At 30.7% G+C, this 22,887-nt stretch overlaps 3 protein-coding genes across 10 annotated transcripts; 1 reads left to right on the forward strand and 2 right to left on the reverse strand.

Annotated features, from left to right (window-relative positions):
- Window positions 1-363: 363 nt before the first annotated feature.
- On the forward strand, window positions 364-2,741 carry LOC140173223 (F-box/kelch-repeat protein At3g06240-like). The gene is made up of 2 exons (XM_072196003.1): window positions 364-1,416; window positions 2,262-2,741. Exons 1-2 carry the CDS (start codon window positions 364-366, stop codon window positions 2,739-2,741), a joined length of 1,533 nt encoding a protein of 510 aa, XP_072052104.1.
- An 887-nt stretch (window positions 2,742-3,628) lies between these two features.
- Window positions 3,629-8,409, reverse strand: LOC112801740 (uncharacterized). 8 transcript variants are annotated; one of them, XR_011882196.1, is made up of 6 exons: window positions 7,718-8,386; window positions 7,013-7,245; window positions 6,348-6,454; window positions 5,643-5,929; window positions 4,825-5,009; window positions 3,629-4,591 (listed from the first exon to the last, which is right to left on the reverse strand). XR_011882196.1 is itself a non-coding variant. In XM_072237352.1 (4 exons), exons 1-3 carry the CDS (start codon window positions 7,927-7,929, stop codon window positions 5,661-5,663), a joined length of 588 nt encoding a protein of 195 aa, XP_072093453.1. In that variant the 5' UTR covers window positions 7,930-8,056; the 3' UTR covers window positions 3,629-4,591; window positions 5,643-5,660. The 8 variants fall into 8 exon arrangements, 2 of the variants coding, with proteins under 2 accessions (XP_072093453.1, XP_072093452.1); XR_011882197.1 differs by lacking the exon at window positions 3,629-4,591 and adding an exon at window positions 5,393-5,482 and having other exon boundaries at window positions 4,878-5,009; window positions 7,718-8,409; XR_011882194.1 differs by lacking the exon at window positions 7,013-7,245 and having other exon boundaries at window positions 7,718-8,056.
- Window positions 8,410-16,529: 8,120 nt separating this feature from the next.
- On the reverse strand, window positions 16,530-19,952 carry LOC112803652 (uncharacterized). Its single transcript, XM_025847136.3, has 5 exons — window positions 18,923-19,952; window positions 17,969-18,430; window positions 17,787-17,872; window positions 17,531-17,622; window positions 16,530-17,178 (listed from the first exon to the last, which is right to left on the reverse strand). The coding sequence occupies exons 1-5, from the start codon at window positions 18,932-18,934 to the stop codon at window positions 16,871-16,873; spliced, it is 960 nt and encodes a 319-aa protein (XP_025702921.1). The 5' UTR covers window positions 18,935-19,952; the 3' UTR covers window positions 16,530-16,870.
- Between the last annotated feature and the right edge of the window lie 2,935 nt (window positions 19,953-22,887).

The following is a 22,887-nucleotide window of genomic DNA, read 5'->3' on the forward strand; positions in this document are numbered from 1 at the left end:
GTAGAATCTAGTATTATTTAAGAATAAACTAAGCCTAATGAATAATAATTATACATTTATGTTTGTGATTGCAAATACAATTCAAGTACTTACAATTTATATCAGCTTCCTTTTTTTTGTTATTCTATTTAGATTTGCTATATATATTCCCAATCAATCAATTTGATTGGTTTGATGTTTAGTCCTATATATTAGAGATCTTGATTAGGAGAGAAACAAATAGAGCTAGAAAAACGTAATACCATTGAAATTTTTTTAAATTTTATGTTGGAATCTAATTTATTTTTCGTTACATTTTGAAAGACACAGCACAAGCACAAGACCCTAATCTCTGTTTGTTTCCAGCTTTTTTTTTCAATGCAAATGACAAACCATAGCGATCAGATTCCTAATGATCTTGCTCTGGAAATTCTAGCAAAATTACCGGTTAAATCTTTGAAGCGATTTAATTGCGTACGAAAGTCTTGGCTAAATTTACTTGAGAATCCTGATTTTAAGAGCATGTACTACGAGAATTTAAAATCTAAAACTGCCCACTCATCGTCTCTCCTTCTATGGAGATCATTTTACCATGGGGATAAAAATGTCCCTAGTAAAAATAATGTGCATTTACTTTCTGGAGAGAGATATGAAAACATGGTTACATTAGCTTTGCCAACTCTAGTTGAGAGTTATGATCCCGGCGAGCTTCTAGAATGTGTTAATGGCATTATATGTCACTATGAACGAGGTTCTGAGGTAATAGGACTTTGGAACCCCAAAACCGATGAGCGTAAAATTATTCCTCCGGGTATCAATGATGATGAGCCCGGCTTTGATCGACATGTAAGTGTTCATGGATTTGGTTATGATAATGTGAATGATGATTATAAAGTGATTCAATGTGTATATTATAATTATAGTCAAATGTTGTTTGAAGAGCCTGTTCTAAGAATTTGGCAAATTTATAGTCTAAAATTTAATTATTGGAAGAAACTTGATATTGAAATGACTATGAAGGAAAATGTAGATAAAGCTTCTATAGCGTACTTGAATGGAGTATGCCACTGGTGGGGTAGCGAGTTTGCCACGAATGGACTCGAAGAACAAGTACTTGTGTCATTTAACCTCAGTACTGAAACATTTCGAACCACATCAATTGTTTGGGTGCAAGAAAATGATTATAGCTTTACCAGAACTTTGGTAGTGCTCAACGAGTCTGTTACTTTAATTTCCTCTTTTGCTCAGAATAATCTCATTGAAATATCCATTTTGGGTGAAGTTGGTGTGAAGGAATCTTGGGTGAAGCTTTTCACACTTGGACCCTTTCCATCAGAATGGCGTTATCCAATGAGAATGGGCAACAAATGTGATGTAATATTTTATATAAGAGACGACAGTAATGAATTGGCTTCCTTTGATGTCATCACGGGCAAAGTAATTCACAATATTAATATCAAAACAAGAATGTTTGGTACATGGATTTACAAGGAAAGCCTCCTCTCTTTCACAAAAGAAATTAATTGATTAGTAAATATACAAATTTAAATGTAAGATCTACTTAAATAGGGGTATGGGAGGAGTATGTACACTTTCTAAAATGAAAACTAATTTTAATTGAAATTGATTTGTATTTCATTCTAATATTTTGAGCTGATCAATTATGTTTCATATTTTAAAAAATATGACCTATGAAGCACGGACACTTTACTGAGTTGTCGTGTCTACGTGTCGGACACATTTTGGACACAATATTCACCAACACTCGTCTGACAAGCGTGTCTGTCCTTGTGTCCAACCGTGTCTTAATAAAAAATAAAAAATTCTTCTCCAGACACGTTTGGATACACTTAAATATCATCACGTGTCAGCATGTCCAGTCTTATTCTTAATATATATTTTTGAAATAAAGTTAGATATAGTATATATTAGTATTTATTAAAACAATTTTTTTTAAATACTTGATATAATTAAAATAAGACATTAAAAATAAATAAAAAAATAATTTATATTTTAATATCAATAAAATGTCAAAATATTATTGAGATTTATATAAAAAATATTTTATATTTTATATGTATGCGTGTCCCGTATCTTGTAAGATTTTAAAATTTGTGTGTCGACGTGTCCTGTTTCGTATCGTGTCCCGTGTCAGTTACGACTCTTGGTGTTAAAAAAAAAATAAATTATATCACACGAATCAATTTTGGATATCTGAAGTAATAATGAAAACAAATCGGATAATTGTTCATTATTCAAACTTAGACTTGTGTATTCTCAAGTTACTTTTGTACTCAAATGTGGATGCCATAAAGGAGTCTATTGAAAATTTGCTAAAAACTATGTATGCAAAAGTCAGTGACCTTGCCTCTGCTAGAAGCATATTTGATTTGATTATCAAAAAGAGTATTTTCTCATGGACATCAATGATTGCAGGATATCCCCATTCGTATCACCCATTGGAGGCATTGCATTTGTTTAGAAGGTTTGTACGGACAGATTTTAGACCAGATGGACTAATCCCTGCCACTGTTTTATCGGCTTGTATTGATTTAGGATCAATTAGCGTAGCACAAGAGATGGAAGATTATATTTCTCTAAATAGATTGGAATTTGATCTACAAGTCCAAACATCTCTCATACACATGTACTCCAAGTGTGGAAGCATCAAGAAAGCCAAAGAAATATTTGAAAAAGTGGCAGATAAAGATTCAACTGTTTGGTCTTCCATGATAAATAGTACTAGACTTCACCATCAATAATAATGATGCTTCAGTGTTCTTGGATGCTCAACATTGCTGCATCATGAAAACCAGCTTAGATTAGCAAGGGGAGTTTGGTTTTGTCTTAGAGCAATAAGTACATGACATAAATTTTAATTTCTATATTAAGTTCACTAAATCATGTTTTCCTTTCAGACAGTGTTAAGCCTGTAGGATAATCATTTCACAATCCTTGCTGACTGCTCCATGGATCACAAATTGTTGTCTTCTTTGGAGACTATCTAAATCAGTGCATTGAGTCTCATAGAAATTAAGGACATTCTGCTATAGATAATAATGTAATTACCATATAGAAGTTGCTCTTCACATAAAATAATGCAAGTTTTGTTGTTTTATTGATTGAAATCGATCATTATTTAATTGTTATATATAGTAGGAGAATAATGTCGAGTTAATAGTAAGAAATCATCATTCTCATCAATTGTAAAATCTTATAAAACAGCTGCATTAACTGCACTGACATCTGCTGCATTGACTTACAGTTGTCAACTAACTTAACACCTTTTTTAACCAACTTGTCAACAGCAGAAACTGTCATTTTCTGCCATTTCTATCCGATAATGTAGGCGGCCTAACCTAACAATTGCGTCAATGGCTGACTTCACGGCTTGAACTCACGACATTGAAGCTCAACTCAACTGTTGCTTCAAGGCTTCCCTTCCAGCTAGGGTGATTATGGAAACTAATTATAATGTTACCAAAGGCATATTTTAGTGCAAAATCTTAGTATTGTCTGTAGGGCAATAACTTGTTTATGAAGCTTAGCAAGATGGAAGTTTTTATTTGTGTGACAAACCCTATATATGAAAACTCATTACATTAATGGATGGAAAGATAAGCACTGATAGGAGCAAAGAGAAAATGTAAGCAAACAAAACAAAACTGAATAGAAACCCACCCATCAAATGAGAGGGTATATGAATCTGTATATCATTTCTCTGTAATCTCTATAGCATGTCTGTGTCATATAATTTGTTAATCAACAATTAAATGAATCTTCTATCTATGTTACCCTGTGGATTTGTAACTCCATGGTATGCATTAACAGTAATTTCTGTCACACAGTAAGGTATACATCTAGTTAAATTAGATCTTCTAAGAACCTATAAGATGTACAATTCATCAATCAAAAGATTCTTTAAGATGGTTGCTAATATCTGACATGATCAACAAATCAGTAACAGAAATCAGAGTTCTGATCTCTACTTTTGTTCTCATTTTCTCATGGTCCTCTCATCTTTTCAACAAAGTGACGCCTCTTTTCTTCCAACTTCTCGCTCATCCTCTTTTGCAAATCAAACATCTTTTCCCTCTTCCCGATTTTTTTCTGTTCAGATGGACTAACTTGTTTATCCATAAGCAGAGAATAGAGTGTTTGTGGTTCATAGACAGTAATATCCTCCGTCTTCTCTTCCCGTGTTTCATCTCTATTCTCATTCTCTATGGAAGATGCTGGAAGTTCTTTCAAATCCTCAGTTTCTTGCATTATGTAAGCCTCTAGAAAAGGTGTTGACAGTTGGTCAAAACTTTGGCTGCTCTTTAATACTATTGGACAAGAGGAAGACAATGCTCATCCGAAAGAAAACGATTTCCTAACTGGTTCTACTATAGACTTGGCCCCATGTTGGTTTTGGGGTGTTAGCCCCGAACCATCAACTGATATCCTTGCTAGTTTTATCATTTGAAGCAGAGGTATCGTGTCCACATTCTTGTTTAACCCACATGCATGGAGCAACAGTCCGAGGAATCCAATTCTCCTTTTCAGCCAGCATCCATCAAATGCTTATGCACTCAGAGTTCGGGAGCACTAAAGTTTCTCGGAATGCTTCCTGTAGAGATACTATAATCTTTTCAGAAAGACATGCAAAGTTGAAGGCTTGTCGGACTATACAAGTTACAACATAGAGAACAAGGAACATGCACCCTCTAAGCAAACTTTAAAAGAGAAAGAAACATAGATATATCTAAAGCATGTAAATTCTGAAAACAGCAGCAGGTTAAACATTGATCTTTAACCAAAATTCATTCATGACTTAACCAAATGGAAATGGGGCTATCATACCTTAAGTCGATTGACCAGGAATAGGGCAATGCGTGCATTAGTTATTTTGTGATCTCTAACACATGATTCCAGGTTGAAGTCTATATCAGGCATAAATGTGAAACCATACCACAAATTATCAGAAGGAGGGGGTTTTAGTTGTAAACGCATTTGGAGACTATCCTTATTGCCAAAGTGAGAGGAACCTTTAGAAAGAAATAACCCGTTACTTCGACCATAACAAAGCTATAGCTGTTTATAATTTTGATAATGATTAGATGTGTAAACATGTGTATCTATCAACATGAAAATGCTCAAAGACAAGATTTGTAGTGACATAACTTTAAGAGTTTAAGTGTCTTATTATAGGTAAAAAAAAATTCCACAGAGGTAACAGAAATACGGACATGTTAGAATATAATAGAATTAAAGATAATTTACACAATCAGTCATACTAGTTGTTTTTCTCTGTTGTTTATTGTTCTTATAAAGATCTCTTGCCCTCATGTACCTGTGTATTCTCCCATTTTTTTCAGGTTGAATAAACAGAATTGTGGGGGAAAAAAAAGTACGGAATAATAGATACTACCTGTGAAACATGCTTGGCAAGAGAATTTAACAGATTTTCATTTTGATCCCTAAAATGAGGAAGATGTACTCCTAGAAACTTTAGACACGTCTGCATAGGACAAATTGACATCTTTAACTTTAATGCTTTCCACAACACTCTGATTTTTTAGGGAGGGGGTGGGGAGGAATAATACAGTAAAAACGTGACAAATTACTACACGAAGAAAATGCAAACTAAGTATTTGATTTAACGGTATTTTTGTGCTTACCAGTGTTCCCATTGACATCTACTTTGGCTCTTGTGAATCATTCACTCCGTCTCCAAGATTCAACTGATTGCTAAGATCTTCAAGATCTGACGGGGCAGCCCCAGCATTGCTTGAGCATTCCGTCCCCTTATTGTTCTGTGGTTCACCAACTTCAAGCCTTGTTTCAATCTCTACTACTGCACCTCCAGAATATTCAATGTCTGCCTCAAAGGTGCATACATCATTCATTTCCATAGGAAGAACCCTCATTGCAACGATAGAGGGTGGAGTAGTCCCCATATTGATGTCTGTACAGATAACTTCACCAAAATAAGTAGGTGTTCTCACATTGGTCAATACCCTCGGTCAAAAAATAGAAAGGGCTAACATTTATCTTATAGAAACCACAATCAAGTGAAGGTTTCAGTGAGGATTTCTCTTTAAAAATAAAATAAAACACCAATGTTTATCTCATGACAACTGCGCAAAGGAATGAAGTCAGTTTTTTAGTAATTCTACTCAAAAATTGAGGAACTCTGGAGGAAGATCCATCAGGCTTACTGGACTTTTCTAAGGCATCAAAACTTGATCCTGCTGATGGTCTCATGATAAAAGGATGATATTCAATATTTAGTGATGCTAGATATCGATGACACTCTTCGTACAACTGACTAGACCACTTAAGTTTTTCACTCTGAGCGCGTGAAGCCACACGGAGGGACTTACACCATGCTTCTTTTTCCCATGACGTCTCAAGATATATGTAAAGCAATTTGCTTCCATGGTATACCACAGATTTATTGTTTTCAACTTTTATCGGGTATCTTTTTGCCCTGCAAAACCCAACATAAAAAATGACCTTGAAGCGCCGTATTTTTCTAAGTAAATAAGCAAGAGTACATAACAAAGTGTTTCTTTCCACATCAGATGAAATATGATACCCATGTTCCAAGCAGCAACAACTTTTCTTGTTTTTCTCATTAAGATGTATGTGAGATGTAAAGGAAGTGAGATATCCCCATTTGAATTCAAAGTCAGGAAAACTCATAATAAACCCATTTTCAACTTTGTTTTTCTTTCAATGTGAATTATATGTTCAATCAAGATGATATGCATTTTCGTATGCACTGATTTAAAAGGAATGAGAGAATGTATGCTGGTTTTCTGCAGAGAAATACAGCTCACTAAATCAGATTCTAATGAATGTTGTAATATAAATCATTGGCCTAATACTCTATATCAAGCTAGCTCACTAAGCTCTCACATTGTAACATATCCACAAACAAAAGAAAACGATATTGAAATAATGATCTCATCACAAGGTTGTTCGGATATAGGAATGGAAACTATACCCCACGCAATCACGAAAGTGACTTCCTGCATCACATTACCGTTTTTTAGAAGGAAGGCTGGATGATGAAACAGCCTCAACAACACATCCCTTCAGCCAAATGGCTGTCTCCGAACCATCATGCTCTGTGAGAATAAGTGACTCACCCTTGATCTTCCCATGCTTCTTAACAAGGTTAACCTCCAGTACCTCCCTTTTCCTTTTATGATCTTTAGCTTACTTTTCCAGCCAGAACTTTGATACCTTGTATTGTTCTAGAACCCAAATCATACCCTAAAGAAAGAAAATGCCAATGAATCGAAATAATAAAAGTAATTGGTGCTCCAAATGTGCATCAGATATCGAATTTGATATTTTTCACATTAATTTAGTCTTTGAAGGGTATCAAATAACTATCATCATGATAACCAAAATCACCCTTGTTATTTTAAGAACCAACTTGAGGTCTAAATAATGTTCATACCGGAAATGGTAACTACCTTAACTTGAGTGATTACTCCAAGCAATACTAAAATACTAAAGTTACTTAAAAGCTACATAGGTACACAATTCGTTTTAAAATGCAATTCTATACCTTTTTTTATGATTAAATTACAAGTGTTCCTTTAGAAAGAATTCTATAGCAGCAAGTGGTGCGCAAATAAATGAGAGAACACAAGCTAGCTACTACATGAAACACAATGTAAATAACAACAGAATAAAAAAAAATAATAACTAACAGGAATTGTGGAAGCATGAAGCTTACCTCTTTTTCGAAGGTAGAGTCAGGTGATTGATAGGATCATTTTGCGAACTAGTGTCCAATGAGATGGGTGCTGAGATTTTGTCTTTGTCCTTCATGATCTTGCGTTGCAGCCGTTCAATGATCCACAAGATTCCCAAAGCTTCGGCAACCACAACCGTCACCACCCCAACAAAAAAACCGAGGAAGAGAATGAAGATAAAACCCAAAAACATTTTCTTTTCCTTCTTTCAACACCCCAATTGATGGAAAAACTATAAGGACAATTTAAAAAAAGGGAAAAAAAATGGAATACGAGAGAATGAGAGGAATGAGGTGAAAAGGAAGACGAACCCCAGATGAGGAAATTGAGAACGACCCAGATGAGAGATGACGTTAAAATTGGAATCTTTATTTTACATTTGTTCTGAAGAATCGGATGCTAACATTAAAAGCTGCATTTTCTCTCTTTTTTGTTGTTCCTTCTGGATTGTTTGATTCATCATTCTTTATTCATTGTTTGACCGTTGAAGTGTTCGTTAACTTGATGATGAAATGAAATGGAAGGAGGCATTTGGGGTGGGATTAATTCTGAAATGGGAATGGAATTTGAAGGAAAAGATACAAACTTTATGTAGTTATTATTATGAAAACAAAGTGTGTGTGTGTGTCTGCATTGCATGGATGAATTGGAAGGGCAACCTAATGTCTGCATTATTCACATACAAGTACGGTTAACGGGTTAAGTAGTGATTTTCTAAATTTTACATCTTCATACTATAATTAACCTAAATTAAGTTATTTCCAATTTAGGTTCTTTATTGTTTTTTAATTAATAGAATCCAGTATTGTTTAGGAATAAACTAAGCGTAATCACTAATCAGGAATAATTATATATTTATGTTTGTGATTGTAAATACAATTCAAGTGCTTACATGTTGATTTCTTTTTTATTCTATTTAGGTTTGTGATATATATTCCTGATATCAATATAATTGGTTTGATATATAGTCCTATATATTGAAGATCTTGATTAAGAGAAAAATAAATAGAGCCATAAAAATGTAATACCATTAAACTTTTTTTAAATTTGTTTGTTGAAATTTAATTTATTTTTCATTACATTTTATAAGACACAGCATAAACACAATACCTTATTCTCTGTTTGTTTTTATCTTTTTTTTTTCAATGCAAATGACAAATCATAGCAATCAGATTCCTAATGATCTTATACTAAAAATTCTAGCAAAATTATCGGTTAAATCTTTAAAGCGATTTAGTTACGTGCCGAAGTCTTGACTAAATTTACTTGAGAATTCTTATTTTAAGAACATGTACTACCAGAATTTAAAATCTAAAACTGCTCACTAATTATCTCTCCTTCTATGGAAATTATTTTGCCAAAGTGGTGAAAACGTCCATAATAAAAATAATGTGCATTTGCTTTCTGGAGAGAGATATGAAAACATAGTTACATTAGTTTTGCCAACTCTGTTTGAGAGTTATGGTCCCGACGAGATTCTAAAGTGTGTTAATGGTATTATAGGTCACTATGCATGCACGACCATGTCGTGATGTAATAATAAGACTCTAGAACCCCAAAATCAACGAGCGTAAAATTATTCCTCCGGATATTATTGATGATGAGACCGGCTTTGATTGGCATGTAAGTGTTCATGGATTTGGTTATGATAATGTGAATAATGACTATAAAGTGATTCAATGTGTATATTACATTGATTATGAATTTCACTTAGCTGTGCCTTCTCCAATTTGGCAAATTTATAGTCTAAAAAGTAATTGTTGAAAAACAACTTGAGCTTGAAATGACTAAGAAGAAAAATGTAGATAAAACTTCTGTAGTGTACTTGAATCCACTGGTGGAGTAGCGAGTATGCCACTAATGAACTTGAAGAACAAGTATTTGTGTCATTTAACTTCAGCAATGAAACGTTTTGAGCCACATCAATTATTTGGCTGCAAGAAAATGATGATAGCCCTACCAAAACTTTGGTAGTGCTTAACGAGTCTGTTATTACTCTGATTTCTTCTTTTGCTAAAAATAATCGCATTGAAATATCCATTTTGGAAGAAGTTGGTGGGAAGGAATCTTGAGAGAAGCTTTACACATTTAGACTTGGACCTTCTCCAAAATTTTGTAAACTACAAGTGAGAATGGACAACAAATGTGATGTAATATTTTATATCAGAAACTCAATTCATATATCATATTAACAAACAACAACAAATAAACATCATTCACAACCACAATTCAATAAATTCGCATCAATTAGTAATATTAGACTCTCGTAAATTATTTGTAATTATTCAATAAGTTTTTTAAGCATTCTTAAATTAAAACATTAACTTTAAAAACAAATCTCCTACTTCCGTATGAAATCAAAATCAACGAAAATTTTAGAGAAACTTTCTGACCGAACTGCTGAAAAGGAAAGCGTCAAAAATCATTTATATCTTTTAGAACTCCAATTGGCTGAACTCGAAAAAGGTTTCTACAATCACATACGCCCATTTCTCTCCGAGTAGCTCTTTACTCCTAGATAGGGAAAAGAGCGATATTGGCGTTAATCCCCGGAAAGAATCCGGTCAATATGGGAGGGGTGTAATAGCCCCGCAGGATAAGTCAAGTGAGGGAATTCTGGGTGGGATTTTTGAGCGATAGACCTTCCTCTAGTGAGGGAATCCCGGGTAATAGAGGTTAAGTTCTTTTCTTGACTTGACTTGACTACATAACTCTTGAAAGTAAGGCACTTTCTTACGGGTGTGGAGAAATGCCGATTGTAGCTCCTTCATTCTAGTAGTGGAGCCGCCCCGAAATACCTAAAAAGCGTAGGGGGCGCAGCGGCTCTCCCTTTTCTTTAGGGGGAAGAGGACTTACATCACTGTCAACTTCCATCGAACAAAAGTGATGTTATCCTATAAAATAGGAGGATACAAACATTTTTATCGGATTAAATTTTTTATTGGAGTTACGGATCACAAAAAAATCGAAGCTTTACGGTGCCATTGTTTTCTTGTTCTCTCTCACTCACGACATTCTCTTTATTTTCTCAAAGAAAATGGTTCAGTATTGCTTGGAGAAGGAATGGTTAATGAAAAAAGAATAGATAATTAGTGTTAGAGCGACAGATAAAAGACTTATATAGTTATATGTCATAATTATAAATGTCTATATGTATACCTGATAGCCACGTTTGGCTTTGTTTCTTAATCTTTACTTCCTTAAGGCCAAGAAGAAAAGAAATAATAATAATAATAATAATAATAATAATAATAATAATAATAATAATAATAATAATAATAATAATAATAATAATAATAATAATAATAATAATAATAATAATAATAATATTTATAAAAAATTAATTTAAATTTTGTTTATCAAAATAGTATTTAATAAATAATTTAAATTAATAAATTAAATCATAATTAAATTAAATTTTAATAATAATAAAATTCTATTTAATTATTTTTGTTAAAAATAATTTTTTTAAAAATAAAATCTCAATATAATATAATAATTCATAAATAACTAATTATTTAATTTTAAAAAATTTAGGGTGTTCCATTACATTAGCTCTATTATTAAGTAAACATAATTTTTATATAATAGAATAGATTTTTTACGAATCTTTATTGCTTGTTCGTTGCTAATTATTTTTATGTTATTACTTAATAATTTTCACTTATAAAACTATTGACTACCTAATATTATGGTTTAGTTAATAAGAATGATGACGTTAATATTTTTTCATAAGTCTTGTTATGATTTATAAATACGAAAGAGTCATAAATAAATTTATTTTCTTAATGAATGTTATTTTTGTTGTGAAATTTTATATTATCTTTACAATTTTAGCATAATTGAGTCTAATTTTTACATTTTAAAATGAATTTATTAAAAAAAAATAAAATATAAATCACATTATTACTACAAGATTACTTTATTAATATAATTAGTGGTACTTATTACTTGAATAATTAAATTTAGCTTCTAATGATATTAAAGTCAACCTATTCTATTGTCTTGTGCATTCAAAGAATTCACAAGATTGACATAAAAATCTAACAATTGAGAAATAAAATTCATTACAATGGTATATTCATTTTAATAAATATTCTTCTATCAAATACCTATAAAAAATACACTGGCCATGGTAAAATGCCTAAATTGAGATATTTTCGGGCTATAGTACTCGTCAAACAAACAAGCAATGAAATACTCACCCATGCCTTCTCATTTTGAGTACATTTATACATAAAAGAAATTTTACATAAGGAAAAAAAATTAAAATAGCAATAGCAATAAAAATGACTATTCTTGTAATTTTGTACGTCAATCTATATACAGTAAAAAAAGACCATGATTATCTAACAAAATTAATTTATATTTATTAAATTCAATTTGAATGAGTAAAAGATTATTTTATTTTAATTTAATTCTTAATTCACATTATTTGAATTTGGTTCAATATATATAATTTGATTTAATTTGATTTAATTATTAATTAAAAATATTCTGGTTATCTATTTTATTTATAAATTTATTGTTTTAATGATTAATAAATTAATCAAATTAATTAATAAATAAATTTAGTTTAACAAATTAAAAGAAATAAATTAAAAAATACTAACAGAATATTAAAAGAATAAATTATAATAAATTATGTGATATTTAAATATCTAATAAAATCAATTAGTTAATATAGTTAGTTTATTGTAATAACTTATATTTAATGAGTTAAAAGAAATAAATCAAAAAACACTCTCAGAAGCATGTCACGTCAACTCCATTATTAAATGCAAAAACTCAATTTTTATATAATAGAATAGATAAATTTAAAGGCTATCTTTAACTATCTTTTAATATATTATTAATAAATTTTATTGTATTTGCACTATTTCACATTTTCACTTCAATTCAAGGAAGATGGTGGTAAAGTGGTCACAAACTAGAAGATCAATCCAATAGTCACAATTTTCTTCTTTTTTTTTTCTCTTTTAGGAAAATTATAAATTATAAATATAAAAAAGATTGAGAAATTTGGTACATAAATTTTTTGGTCTAAACTGTCTTCTACTTCCATGAAATAAAATACTTATTATTTTGATTAATTTCATATGTATTACTATTACTATAATATACATTTAATAAATTTTAATAACGATACATGATACATATACAACTTGTTATATAAGAACATAACAACACCTTTGATTCTTGACGATTCTCACATGTTTTTTTTAGTATATTTTTGTGTCTAACATTTTTTAAATTGTATAAAAAAAATTTAATAGTTAATATGATTGAATTTTATTTTGAATGTTTAAAATAAGTTTTAATTATAAGTTGATTGTTAATTTTGTTGTGAGAAGTAATCATGTACTATGGTGGTTTATAGCCGAGGTTATAAGAGTGAGGTTGGTTTACCACTCGATTGTTTCAAGAATTTAAACTTGATGGAGATGCATTTAGAATTAATCATCCTGAAGTATTGGTGTTTCTTAACAATTGTAATGTTATTCTTAGGATAAGAATTGATCACAAGTCTCAATATCCTCTGTTTAACGTTTTTTTATTTATGAATGCAGGATTACACCTCCTTTGGAAGGGTGTTATAGTAAAAAATTTGACTGATAGAGATATATATTTATTCAATTATGTATGAAGAAGTAATAGCAAAATTTAATAGCACAGTAAATTGACAAATTGCTAAATGATGTGATAACAACAAATGAAATAATAAAAGAATTTTAGATAATCAAAAAGGGAATAGGAAGGAAAAGAATACAAATCATCATAAACGCCTAAAGAGCATAGATCAACTGAGTACAAGCATATTTATTTATGGGAAATCAATATTGATCCCAATTTTTCACACTTAATAATAATAATAATATTTGGATTCAAACAGACATTACACAGATCAACTGAATACAAGCATATTTATTTATGGGGAATCAATAATTGATCCCAATTTTTCACACATAATAATAATAATAATAATAATAATAATAATAATAATAATAATAATAATAATATTTGGATTCAAACAAACATTACACAGGTATTATAATGGAATTGGACTTTGTTTTGCATAAATTAACACCTTTGGATTTATTAATAGGACATTGAATAATTTCAACTAAGTCCGCATCAAAGCACACGCGAATCTCCCACAATAACGCATTACCGTTATCTGGGAAGCACACAAGTTCGGGCTCAACTTGAAGAGTCTTGGTCTTTTTTATTGCATTGACAATGGCACTGCGACTATAAGTTTTAATTCTATCGGGAATTATTCCAACCTTCTTCAATTCGCCATCAATGTCCAAATTATGTCTATGAAATAAAGCCTTTTCAAAATATTCAGATTGAGCAAACCTTTCAGCGCTACACGATCCGTGTTTTTCCCATTGCGCCGTCCAAAAATCCATATTCGATTGTCCTGGAAGTAGACTTGGCCAATCAGGGGCTAAGTGACCTTGCAATGTCGCTGTCTACGAAAATAAATCATAAAAATAATTAATAATTAATTTATTATGTAACAAGATAAATGAAAATAGATAAAAGTCTAATTAATTAACTCACCATCAAACTTTTGTCAAAATGATACTTCGGCTGGTTATTAGCACAATTTGCTGGCCAAGGAAGCGAGAAATTTGTAGGCCAAAGACCGTGTATTGTGAAATGCTGTGGGATCTTTGGCTTCGTCATTCCAGATGCATGGATACGAGTAAAGGTTGTTGGCCAAACAAGGGCAAGTTTAAAATATTCATAAGAGGCAGCATTAGTGAGATGAACCGAGGATGCAAGCAGGATAACGTGAAAAACAATGAAAAGTGAGTTCATATAGTTTAGAGGGTTTTGGAGGGAAGGGAGCGAGTTGGAGAAAGCGATGGTTGTTCTCCTCCCTCCCTCCCTCCCTCTTATAAATCAGAAATGAGAACTGAATAGCCAAACAGTATATTTCATTGTACATCAATGATACACATGCATAAAGGAGAAAAGCTACTACTAGCAGTATGGGTCACTCAACTGGAAATCAAAACATGACATGTTTCAAAACAAACTAAATTTCAATTCATACTTCCGGAGCCGAACCGGTTATCTAATCGGTCAGAACTCACCAGATTCTGGTTGCGCGAAGGTAGCTGATGGCGAGAGTCGAAGCAAGAAGTCGACAACCACAACCAGCTGAGGAGAGAGGCGAGAGAGCTGGGGGAACTGGGGATGGGCTCAGGAAGGACTAAGCTAGGCTTCTTTTATTTTTTTGACGACGTCCTTTTGCCTTTGGGGCTTGGGTTTTTTTTTTTTTTTACCGATCCAAATTTTTTAAATCTGTTCGGTTCATTGCTTTTTCTAAACCGGCCAGGTCTAATCAATTTTTACGGTTTTTTACCAATTCCTTTCTTTGTCCAGTTTCTTACACTATTTGGACGGTTTTAATAATTATGTTGTAATTAAATGTTGTTACCTTAAATGGATTTTTAAATTTAATTCAATTCCATTCCATGTTTCTTTATGATAAATATTATTTTCATACTAGAATTTTTTTTAACAACTGTACATAGATTTTTTAATTTGTTAACTAAAAAATAATTTAAATAAGTGATTAATTTATAACAACCGTATTTTTATATAAATGTCAAAAATATTTAGTGTAAATAGTAATTTTTCTAATTTAATAAAGTTTGATACAAATGGTATGACAAAGAATTAAAATACCTCTTTGCATTTCCATTAGCATACATGGCATGTGTGTTGTAGTTACCGGTTACCATTATTAATATCTTATTTAAAGAATTATTCCATATATATAATTGGTTAAGACATGGTCTTTTAATTATTGTATTTATATCTCTATATATAGAAGTTGTCATATGACATGTTCAGGCATTACAATTTGCTTCATCAATCATGATGGATTTTAGTTTATTTATTATTTTTATTATTATTACTATCAATAGTCAATAATAATGAAGATAGCACATTTCACTTTACTCGGTGAAATTTTTTTATATCAGCCTATTTCAACAATTTGGTAAATTTACAGTATAAAAAATAATTATTCACAGAAATTTAAGCTTGAAATGATTAAAAAAGATGTATATAAAGTTTCTGTAGCGTACTAATATACTATATCACTGATGGAATATGGGAACTGGGAAGAGTATGTAAACTTTTCAACATGAAAACTTATTTTAATATTTATATGTGAGAATAATATTTATGGTAGTTTATGTGAAAGTTGGCCATGTTGTGGAAGCGTTTAATTTATTCAACCAAATGCAGCATCAAAGTACTGACTACTGACATAGAATTTATTGTATTTCTAAATCTTATATCTAGTTGTATACAAGTAGGAGAACTCTTATTAAAGAGGAGTACATTGAAAATTTGCTAATAACCATGTACGCAAAATGCAGTCACCTTGCATCTGCTAGAAGGGTATTTGATTTGTAGAGGTTGCCAATGAAATATTAACAGAGACCGAATTGAATATGAACTTATTTGAAAAATATAGAAACGGATACTAGGAAATTATTTGAGAAATTAGAGTTTGCATAATTTTAGAATAATCAACAATGTTAGATAATCTTTTAATTTGTCATGTCATCATTTTTGTTAGCTAATTAAGTGTTTTCTGTCAACAAAAACAGCAGTAGTTGACATTGATTATTTCTGTTACAACTTAATAATTTTTTAAAATTATTTTTCTCAACATTAGAATGTTTTGATTTTGAGTATCATTTTTGAAATTTATTCTTTAAAACTATATAAGGTCATTGGTTTCATCTAATGGTGTAAGAATTCATCAAATCCCGTTTTTCAATCTCATCAAGTTTGAGTCATGAAAATAAAAAGTAAGGAAAAAAAAAACTAATGTACAAAACATTATCATAATTTAGTTATTACCTACAACTACAAACTGCTACCTTCTTAGAAAATAGCAAAAGAAACTGAAATTGATTGGTAAAAAAATAAATAAATAAAAAAACTACCCCCTTCTTTCTATCTCTCTGGTTAACTACAAAACTTTACATTTCTCAGAATTTGGACCCAAGGGAACTGAAATATTTTGTTATTATGCCGGAGTCAGAAGTTGAAAGCTAACCAAAAGGGTAGTTAATTTAGTTAACGAAGCGGATTTACTACAAGGTTGTTGGTGTAGGGTGTTGTGTGAAGAAGTTGAAGTCATGGTGATAAACATTGAGCTGTTTCAACCATGAATCTGCAGCACTGTACAGATATGATATCCTTTCATATTCACATGGCTCTGGATTCAGCCATAGATCTTCTTGCATCTTGTAGGTAGCTAGACCGAAAGGCGGCAGAGAAATGCCGCCGCCACCACTGTTTCCGTTCTTTTTCTTGCATTTGTTTCCTTCAGTGCTTCCCCAACCACACCACCAATATATGTCTTTCTCTGTGTCAATGTTGTCACTTTCTGTTTCACAATCTGCAGACACATGTAAAAAATTGTGTTCAGATTTCGGCGAGCATTCGATCATGCCTGGTTTCGCAACAATTGCGTAGGAGCGAGTCTCCATTAGTGTAAATCAAACTAATGAACATTCACTCAATTATGTAAGTACACAACTCTAAGGACCAAAATAAACGTTCACTCAATTATGTAAATCAAACTAAATAACTTGTGTCACTCTTGATCCAAAAGTCCAAAACAATGCATGGACACAATAAACATGTCTAGTATCATAATTTTCATTTGTGTAAAAAGTTCCTCGATTCTTCCTATTTGGCAGTTGAGAAAACATGAAAGAAGCAATCTACCACCTATTCCCAAGTGTTACCTTGAAAAGATGAGGACAATGTGTGATAAGTGAGGAAGCATGCTTCTAAGTCCTTGTCATTTTTTCGACTCGGAATGGTGTAAATTGGGTACCTATTCAACATAGATTTAACTTCTTATCGAAAATAATAGTGTTAAGAAGACGATGTAGAAATCACAACTATAAAAATCATTATAATTTATAAACAGAGCATTTTTTTTATCGACACTAAGAAATAAAATGGCCTGATGGGAAAATCACAATGAATGATGCTAACCATGAAACTGCCATCCAACTTGCTGGCGAAAGCTCAACACTTTTGAATGTCATTAGTGCCGGATGGGTTCTAGCTAACTCGGGAATCTGAAACAAGAAACAATTACAAGTTATGCATTGTGTAATGTATCATACAAATCTCTCTATCTATCTATCTATCTTCACTTGAGAACAAAAGGCTACCTTCTCCATAAGCGGAACCCTTGCATAAGGCGAAGCCATCTCCGTGTATTGCAAGTAAAGGTAGCCAAGCTTGTCCCTTGTCGGCCACGAGCCGTCGTGGTCAGAGCTCGAATCCTCAGAAACAGCATCCCATGCTTTGCTGGAATTGTTACTTAAGGATCTAGAAAGGTTATCGCTGCCACTATCATCGCTCCACGAATCGCTTTCGAACTCAACTCCATCGCTGTCCTCTCTTCTAGACCTAGAGGCCTGGACAGACTTGTTGGTGTAGATTTGGATGGCGGAAAGGTACGGAACATAATACTGAATCACGGTGTCACCGCTCTCCAACATCACGGGAGCACTAGCACCATATGCACTCCATTCATAGTAGCAATCCCAGAGATCCTTCAAAGTGAAGTATTCAATTGAATCCTTATTACCATGAGGTTGCCACAGGCTATTTAGATCACTCAAGCAACTCTGCCAAAACCGTCATAAAATCAAAAAAAGGTTTAATGCAACGGTTGAAATCCGCCGTAAAAACAAACAGCTGTAAAGAAATGAGAAAAAAGCTACAAGTCAAGATTACTAAATTTAGAATCTTATCCATTATATAAGCATGCGATAGTAATCAACTACCAACTAATTCTTAACTAACTACTAATTACAATAATTGTCTCTAATAGCAACAGACCATATATCTTTATAAATTTGAATTGTAAATTTCAATTAGAAGAGGAAAATGAGTCACATTCAATCTAATCACACAAGCTCCAACAATAGGGATAAAAAATGTGAAGAGTATATAAAATAAGCAAAACTCGAAATTTTATATAATCAAAAGAATAAATTAAACATGGAAAACATAAAACCTACACTATAATTTGAATAGTAAAATCATCTAATTTAATAGAAATTTTCAGAATCAATTGATCTATTCAAAATTGTAATATCAAAAAAAGTTTTGACTACCATTAAGGGCATCACCCCTTTAGAACTCTACAACATTTGGGTCAAATATTGCAAAATGGATTCACTAAGAATGGATTCATAAAATGCAAGGGGGGAAAAACACATTTTTACTTCACCCATTATTGGTCCACTTTTCATTGGCCAGCAACATTGACCAAATTCTCAACATTACAATTTTACCACCTAGAACTAGAAACAAATCAAGTGGGAAAACCCAGTGGGGACAATTTTTATTCTTATCAAAGTAACAGGTTGCAATAAAACTTAAAAGATGTCAACACTAGCCTACTAGGACTAGGAACATAACATTACTGTGTATTGGTCCCCTCATTGAAATTTTGAGCCCACATGTGTAAATCAGATGTGCTAGTCATTTGACACATGGGGTAGGGTGGATCCACAACAAACACGTGGCAATTATCCTAGACCACATTTTAGGTTTTTTCTTTTTTCTTTTTTCTTTTTGAACTTTTTTGGTTGACAGAGGTTTATCTTTAAAATTAGGCATTTGTCCTCCAATAAGAACTAAGAAGCTTTGTTTCCGCTCCAAAATCCAAATCAAAATCAAGTGTAAACAGAATTAATCACTTTTGACTTATTACAACTACTTATCTTTTAATTTTTTTGTTAAAAAAATTACAAATACTAGTGCCTTTATTGAAAAGGACCAGAGGAAAAAAAATACTTGTTTCTTTAATTATTTATAGACTATCTACAAAAATAGAAAAAAATACTTATGGTAACTGAAATTAAATGTAAATCCTAGAAACAGAACATCAGATCATAGCTGTCCTCCCACCCCTCTGTTTGTTTTTTACTTTTTTGGAAGGAAAAAATAATTAAAAAAATGATGACACCCATTAAGTTGGTCATTACCATACTTCGGAAAACATGAGGAGAATATTCAGTATATAATTTCAAAAATGGAACTTCTATTATTTTTGTTTTTAATTTTATCTGTGTATTAGGGAGATTCGTTGCACATTTCCTTATGTAGGATATAAACTTGAAATATGCTTTCTGGTTTCTATTAATAAAATGAAATAAAAATTAAAATATGCCACATGGCTAAAGATATTTTTCCCAAGGGAATCCAAGGGAATATTCCCATCTTAATACACTGTTTGGCCCACTCAGCCACTCGGACTAATCATTAATTTGAGTTTTGTTATATTAAAAGGGTTAATATAGTCTATATAACAGTTTTGCCCCCACCATCACAATGCACAAGGGTGAAAAAGGAAGAGGACAAGCACAATAATTAAGTAAATTAAATTGTTATTTTATAATAAATTTTAAAATTCTACTAATAAATGTATTTTTATAATCTATAAATTACATTGAAAATTTTAACTATCTAACTTTTCTAATAAAATTTTTATATTAAGAATTTTAATAAAAATTTATAAGATATTTTTTTATCTAAATCCTAAATTTAAAAATAAAAAATTAATCTATTTAGTTATTAGTTATATATTTACAGAGCCTCAAAAAAAAAAAAGAATTACTGCTAGTACTAGGACCTTAGGGCATGTTTGGTACTTTGGTTTAATAATGTTTCTGTTTATGGAATTTTTGAAAAAACAAGAAAAAAAGGGTAAAAACAGGATACAATTTTTTTATTTATTTATAAAAAACAAACAAGCACTTTTTAAGTGTTTTTTCATGACTCCAAGTTTAATTTTATATTATCTACTATTATTTATATGAATAGTATAAAAATTATAAATTTAAATTATTTCACAAAGATTTAAGTTTATAGTTAAATTAAATCATGGTCAAATGCATTAATTTTTTAATTTGACTAAAAAATATTCAATTTCTTTCTCATTTGGAAATTAGGAGAACTAGAAAGTGAAAATAAAAACTTCATACATATAACTATTTTAAAAGTTAAAACCACCTGGAAAAAAGATCATAAAGTGCTTGAAAATCTGTAAAACAGAGATTAAATTGCAAATGAAACAGATTCCCTACACCATCATGAAACCTGACCCACCTTTACATTTTCTAATCCAGTTTAATTTCCGCAGGTTAGTATATTAGGTGCTTATTATAAATTATGAATAACTGGATTAGGCATAAAGATTATAGCTACCAAACTATGGAGAAGAATTCATATATGTTTCATAATATGAAAACATAATTACATAATAATAAAAAATGAAAGAGTGTATATCTATGTCTATATTTATGTGATGCCAGTATATATACTTATATATAATATAATTTCAATATATGTTTCATATCCACACATTTATTAACAGATACCTTCAATAACATAGACACAATCATTCATGCTCGAATTATAATTATTTTTAATCATTCATGCCCGAATTATAATTATTTTTTTATTTATTGGATCATATATACATCTTGATAAAATAAAATACACAACAAACAAATGCGACTAAACAAACTCTACATATTTATAATTTATAAATATTTTAAAATTTTACTTTAATATATCATTAACTTAAAAAAAGAAAAAAAAAAGGCTCAATACTCAATAGGCACTTTGGAGTTTGGACCATAGTATATATAAAGTGAATCTATCTTCTTTAGCTTTTTTTTTAAGGATATATGCTGTATACACAGCATTAATTGCATAAATTTAAATCAATATTTCATTCTAATATTATTAAAATATATATTTGACTTTGTTTCATAATTATTACAGAAAATAAGGAATATTATCCGACTGAATTTATTATTAAAAAATCAGTGTATATTACTTTAGTTTTAAAAGAAAGGTCAATATACTTTGGAAATATTATTTATACACTAAAATTAACTACAAAAATTAATTACTATATATTTATATCTAATTTTAATAACTGATTATCTCATTTTAGTGTATACATAATATTCTTGTATTTTTTTATCAAAAATAGAAGATTCGAATCCGCAACTTTTTAATTGAGTATGAAGAGACTATGCCATTTGAGCTATTACTCATTGGCTAATATTCTCGTATTTTACAAAATAGAAACGCTAATATAATATCGTACAGCGTTGATAGAAGAGTAATTTACTATAGGAAAGTGCTAGGGGACAATGAAAATTTTGAACAATATGAACAACCACTAATCAAATGAAAATACACTACACCCTAATTTAATGCTACTAATTAAATTTACTCTTTTAACCTTATTAATTCACATTATTTGCACATTGTTCAAAAATCTTGTTTGTTACCTATACTTTTCCTTTACTATATAATTAAGATATGAATTGAAAACGTTTCATAATGAAAAAAATATTAAACAAAACATCTTCCTAAAACTAACAATAATATGCAAATAGCAAGCCCATAAAAACAATCACAAGATTCTAGAAGGATAAGAACGACACAAAATATTTTATATAATCAATTAGGTAACATTCCTTTAAAATTCTCATTAACGTTATGAGTGTGGAAAAAATATTTATTATCAACAAAATCAAATTTAATTTTTATATTTTGTTAAAAAAAATTTATACAAACATTTAATTATAAATTTATAATTTAAGAAATCATCTAAATAAATAAATATATAAATTTAATTCAGGATTCGTATAAAAATATTTATTCTATTAACACATTAGGATTAAATTCATAATTACAGAAACATATAAAACTGTTTTATGATTAAATCACATAAAAATTAAATCCTGAAGCTCTCAAATCTTACACATGGTTATGCAGAGATGTGTTGTGTGTGTCATGTCAATTAAGGTCCTTTTTGGTAATTTTGCCTCACCAACTTTCCTTCTTAGCTCGCCTTTGATCAAAGGAAGCCTCAATCAACCTTGTTATATATAGAGAGAAATTTCTTTATTCTTTCAAATTTGTCAAGAAAAAAAAATATCACTTTCCTTATAAGAAGAGATTTGCATTATTGCACCATTCTCACTACTAAACGTTGACATAAATTAATTTTTTTAAGGAGAAAAAAAAAAGGAGGATATAATTAAATGTGATG

Source organism: Arachis hypogaea, chromosome 5 (genome assembly GCF_003086295.3).
Source record: "Arachis hypogaea cultivar Tifrunner chromosome 5, arahy.Tifrunner.gnm2.J5K5, whole genome shotgun sequence".
Taxonomy (NCBI): domain Eukaryota; kingdom Viridiplantae; phylum Streptophyta; class Magnoliopsida; order Fabales; family Fabaceae; genus Arachis; species Arachis hypogaea.

Coding starts and splice junctions, on each gene's coding strand:
- LOC140173223 (XM_072196003.1), top strand. CDS start 364: ATGACAAACCATAGCGATCAGATTCCTAATGATCTTGCTCTGGAAATT. Junction 1,417..2,261: donor TTGATGTCATCACGGGCAAA/GTAATTCACAAT, acceptor TGTATTCTCAAG/TTACTTTTGTACTCAAATGT.
- LOC112801740 (XM_072237352.1), bottom strand. CDS start 7,929: ATGTTTTTGGGTTTTATCTTCATTCTCTTCCTCGGTTTTTTTGTTGGG. Junction 6,455..7,717: donor ACTCTACCTTCGAAAAAGAG/GTAAGCTTCATG, acceptor TGGGTTTTGCAG/GGCAAAAAGATACCCGATAA. Junction 5,930..6,347: donor ATGGGAAAAAGAAGCATGGT/GTAAGTCCCTCC, acceptor TTATCTGTACAG/ACATCAATATGGGGACTACT.
- LOC112803652 (XM_025847136.3), bottom strand. Junction 17,873..17,968: donor GGGTTCCGCTTATGGAGAAG/GTAGCCTTTTGT, acceptor TTCTTGTTTCAG/ATTCCCGAGTTAGCTAGAAC. Junction 17,623..17,786: donor AGTTGGATGGCAGTTTCATG/GTTAGCATCATT, acceptor TATGTTGAATAG/GTACCCAATTTACACCATTC.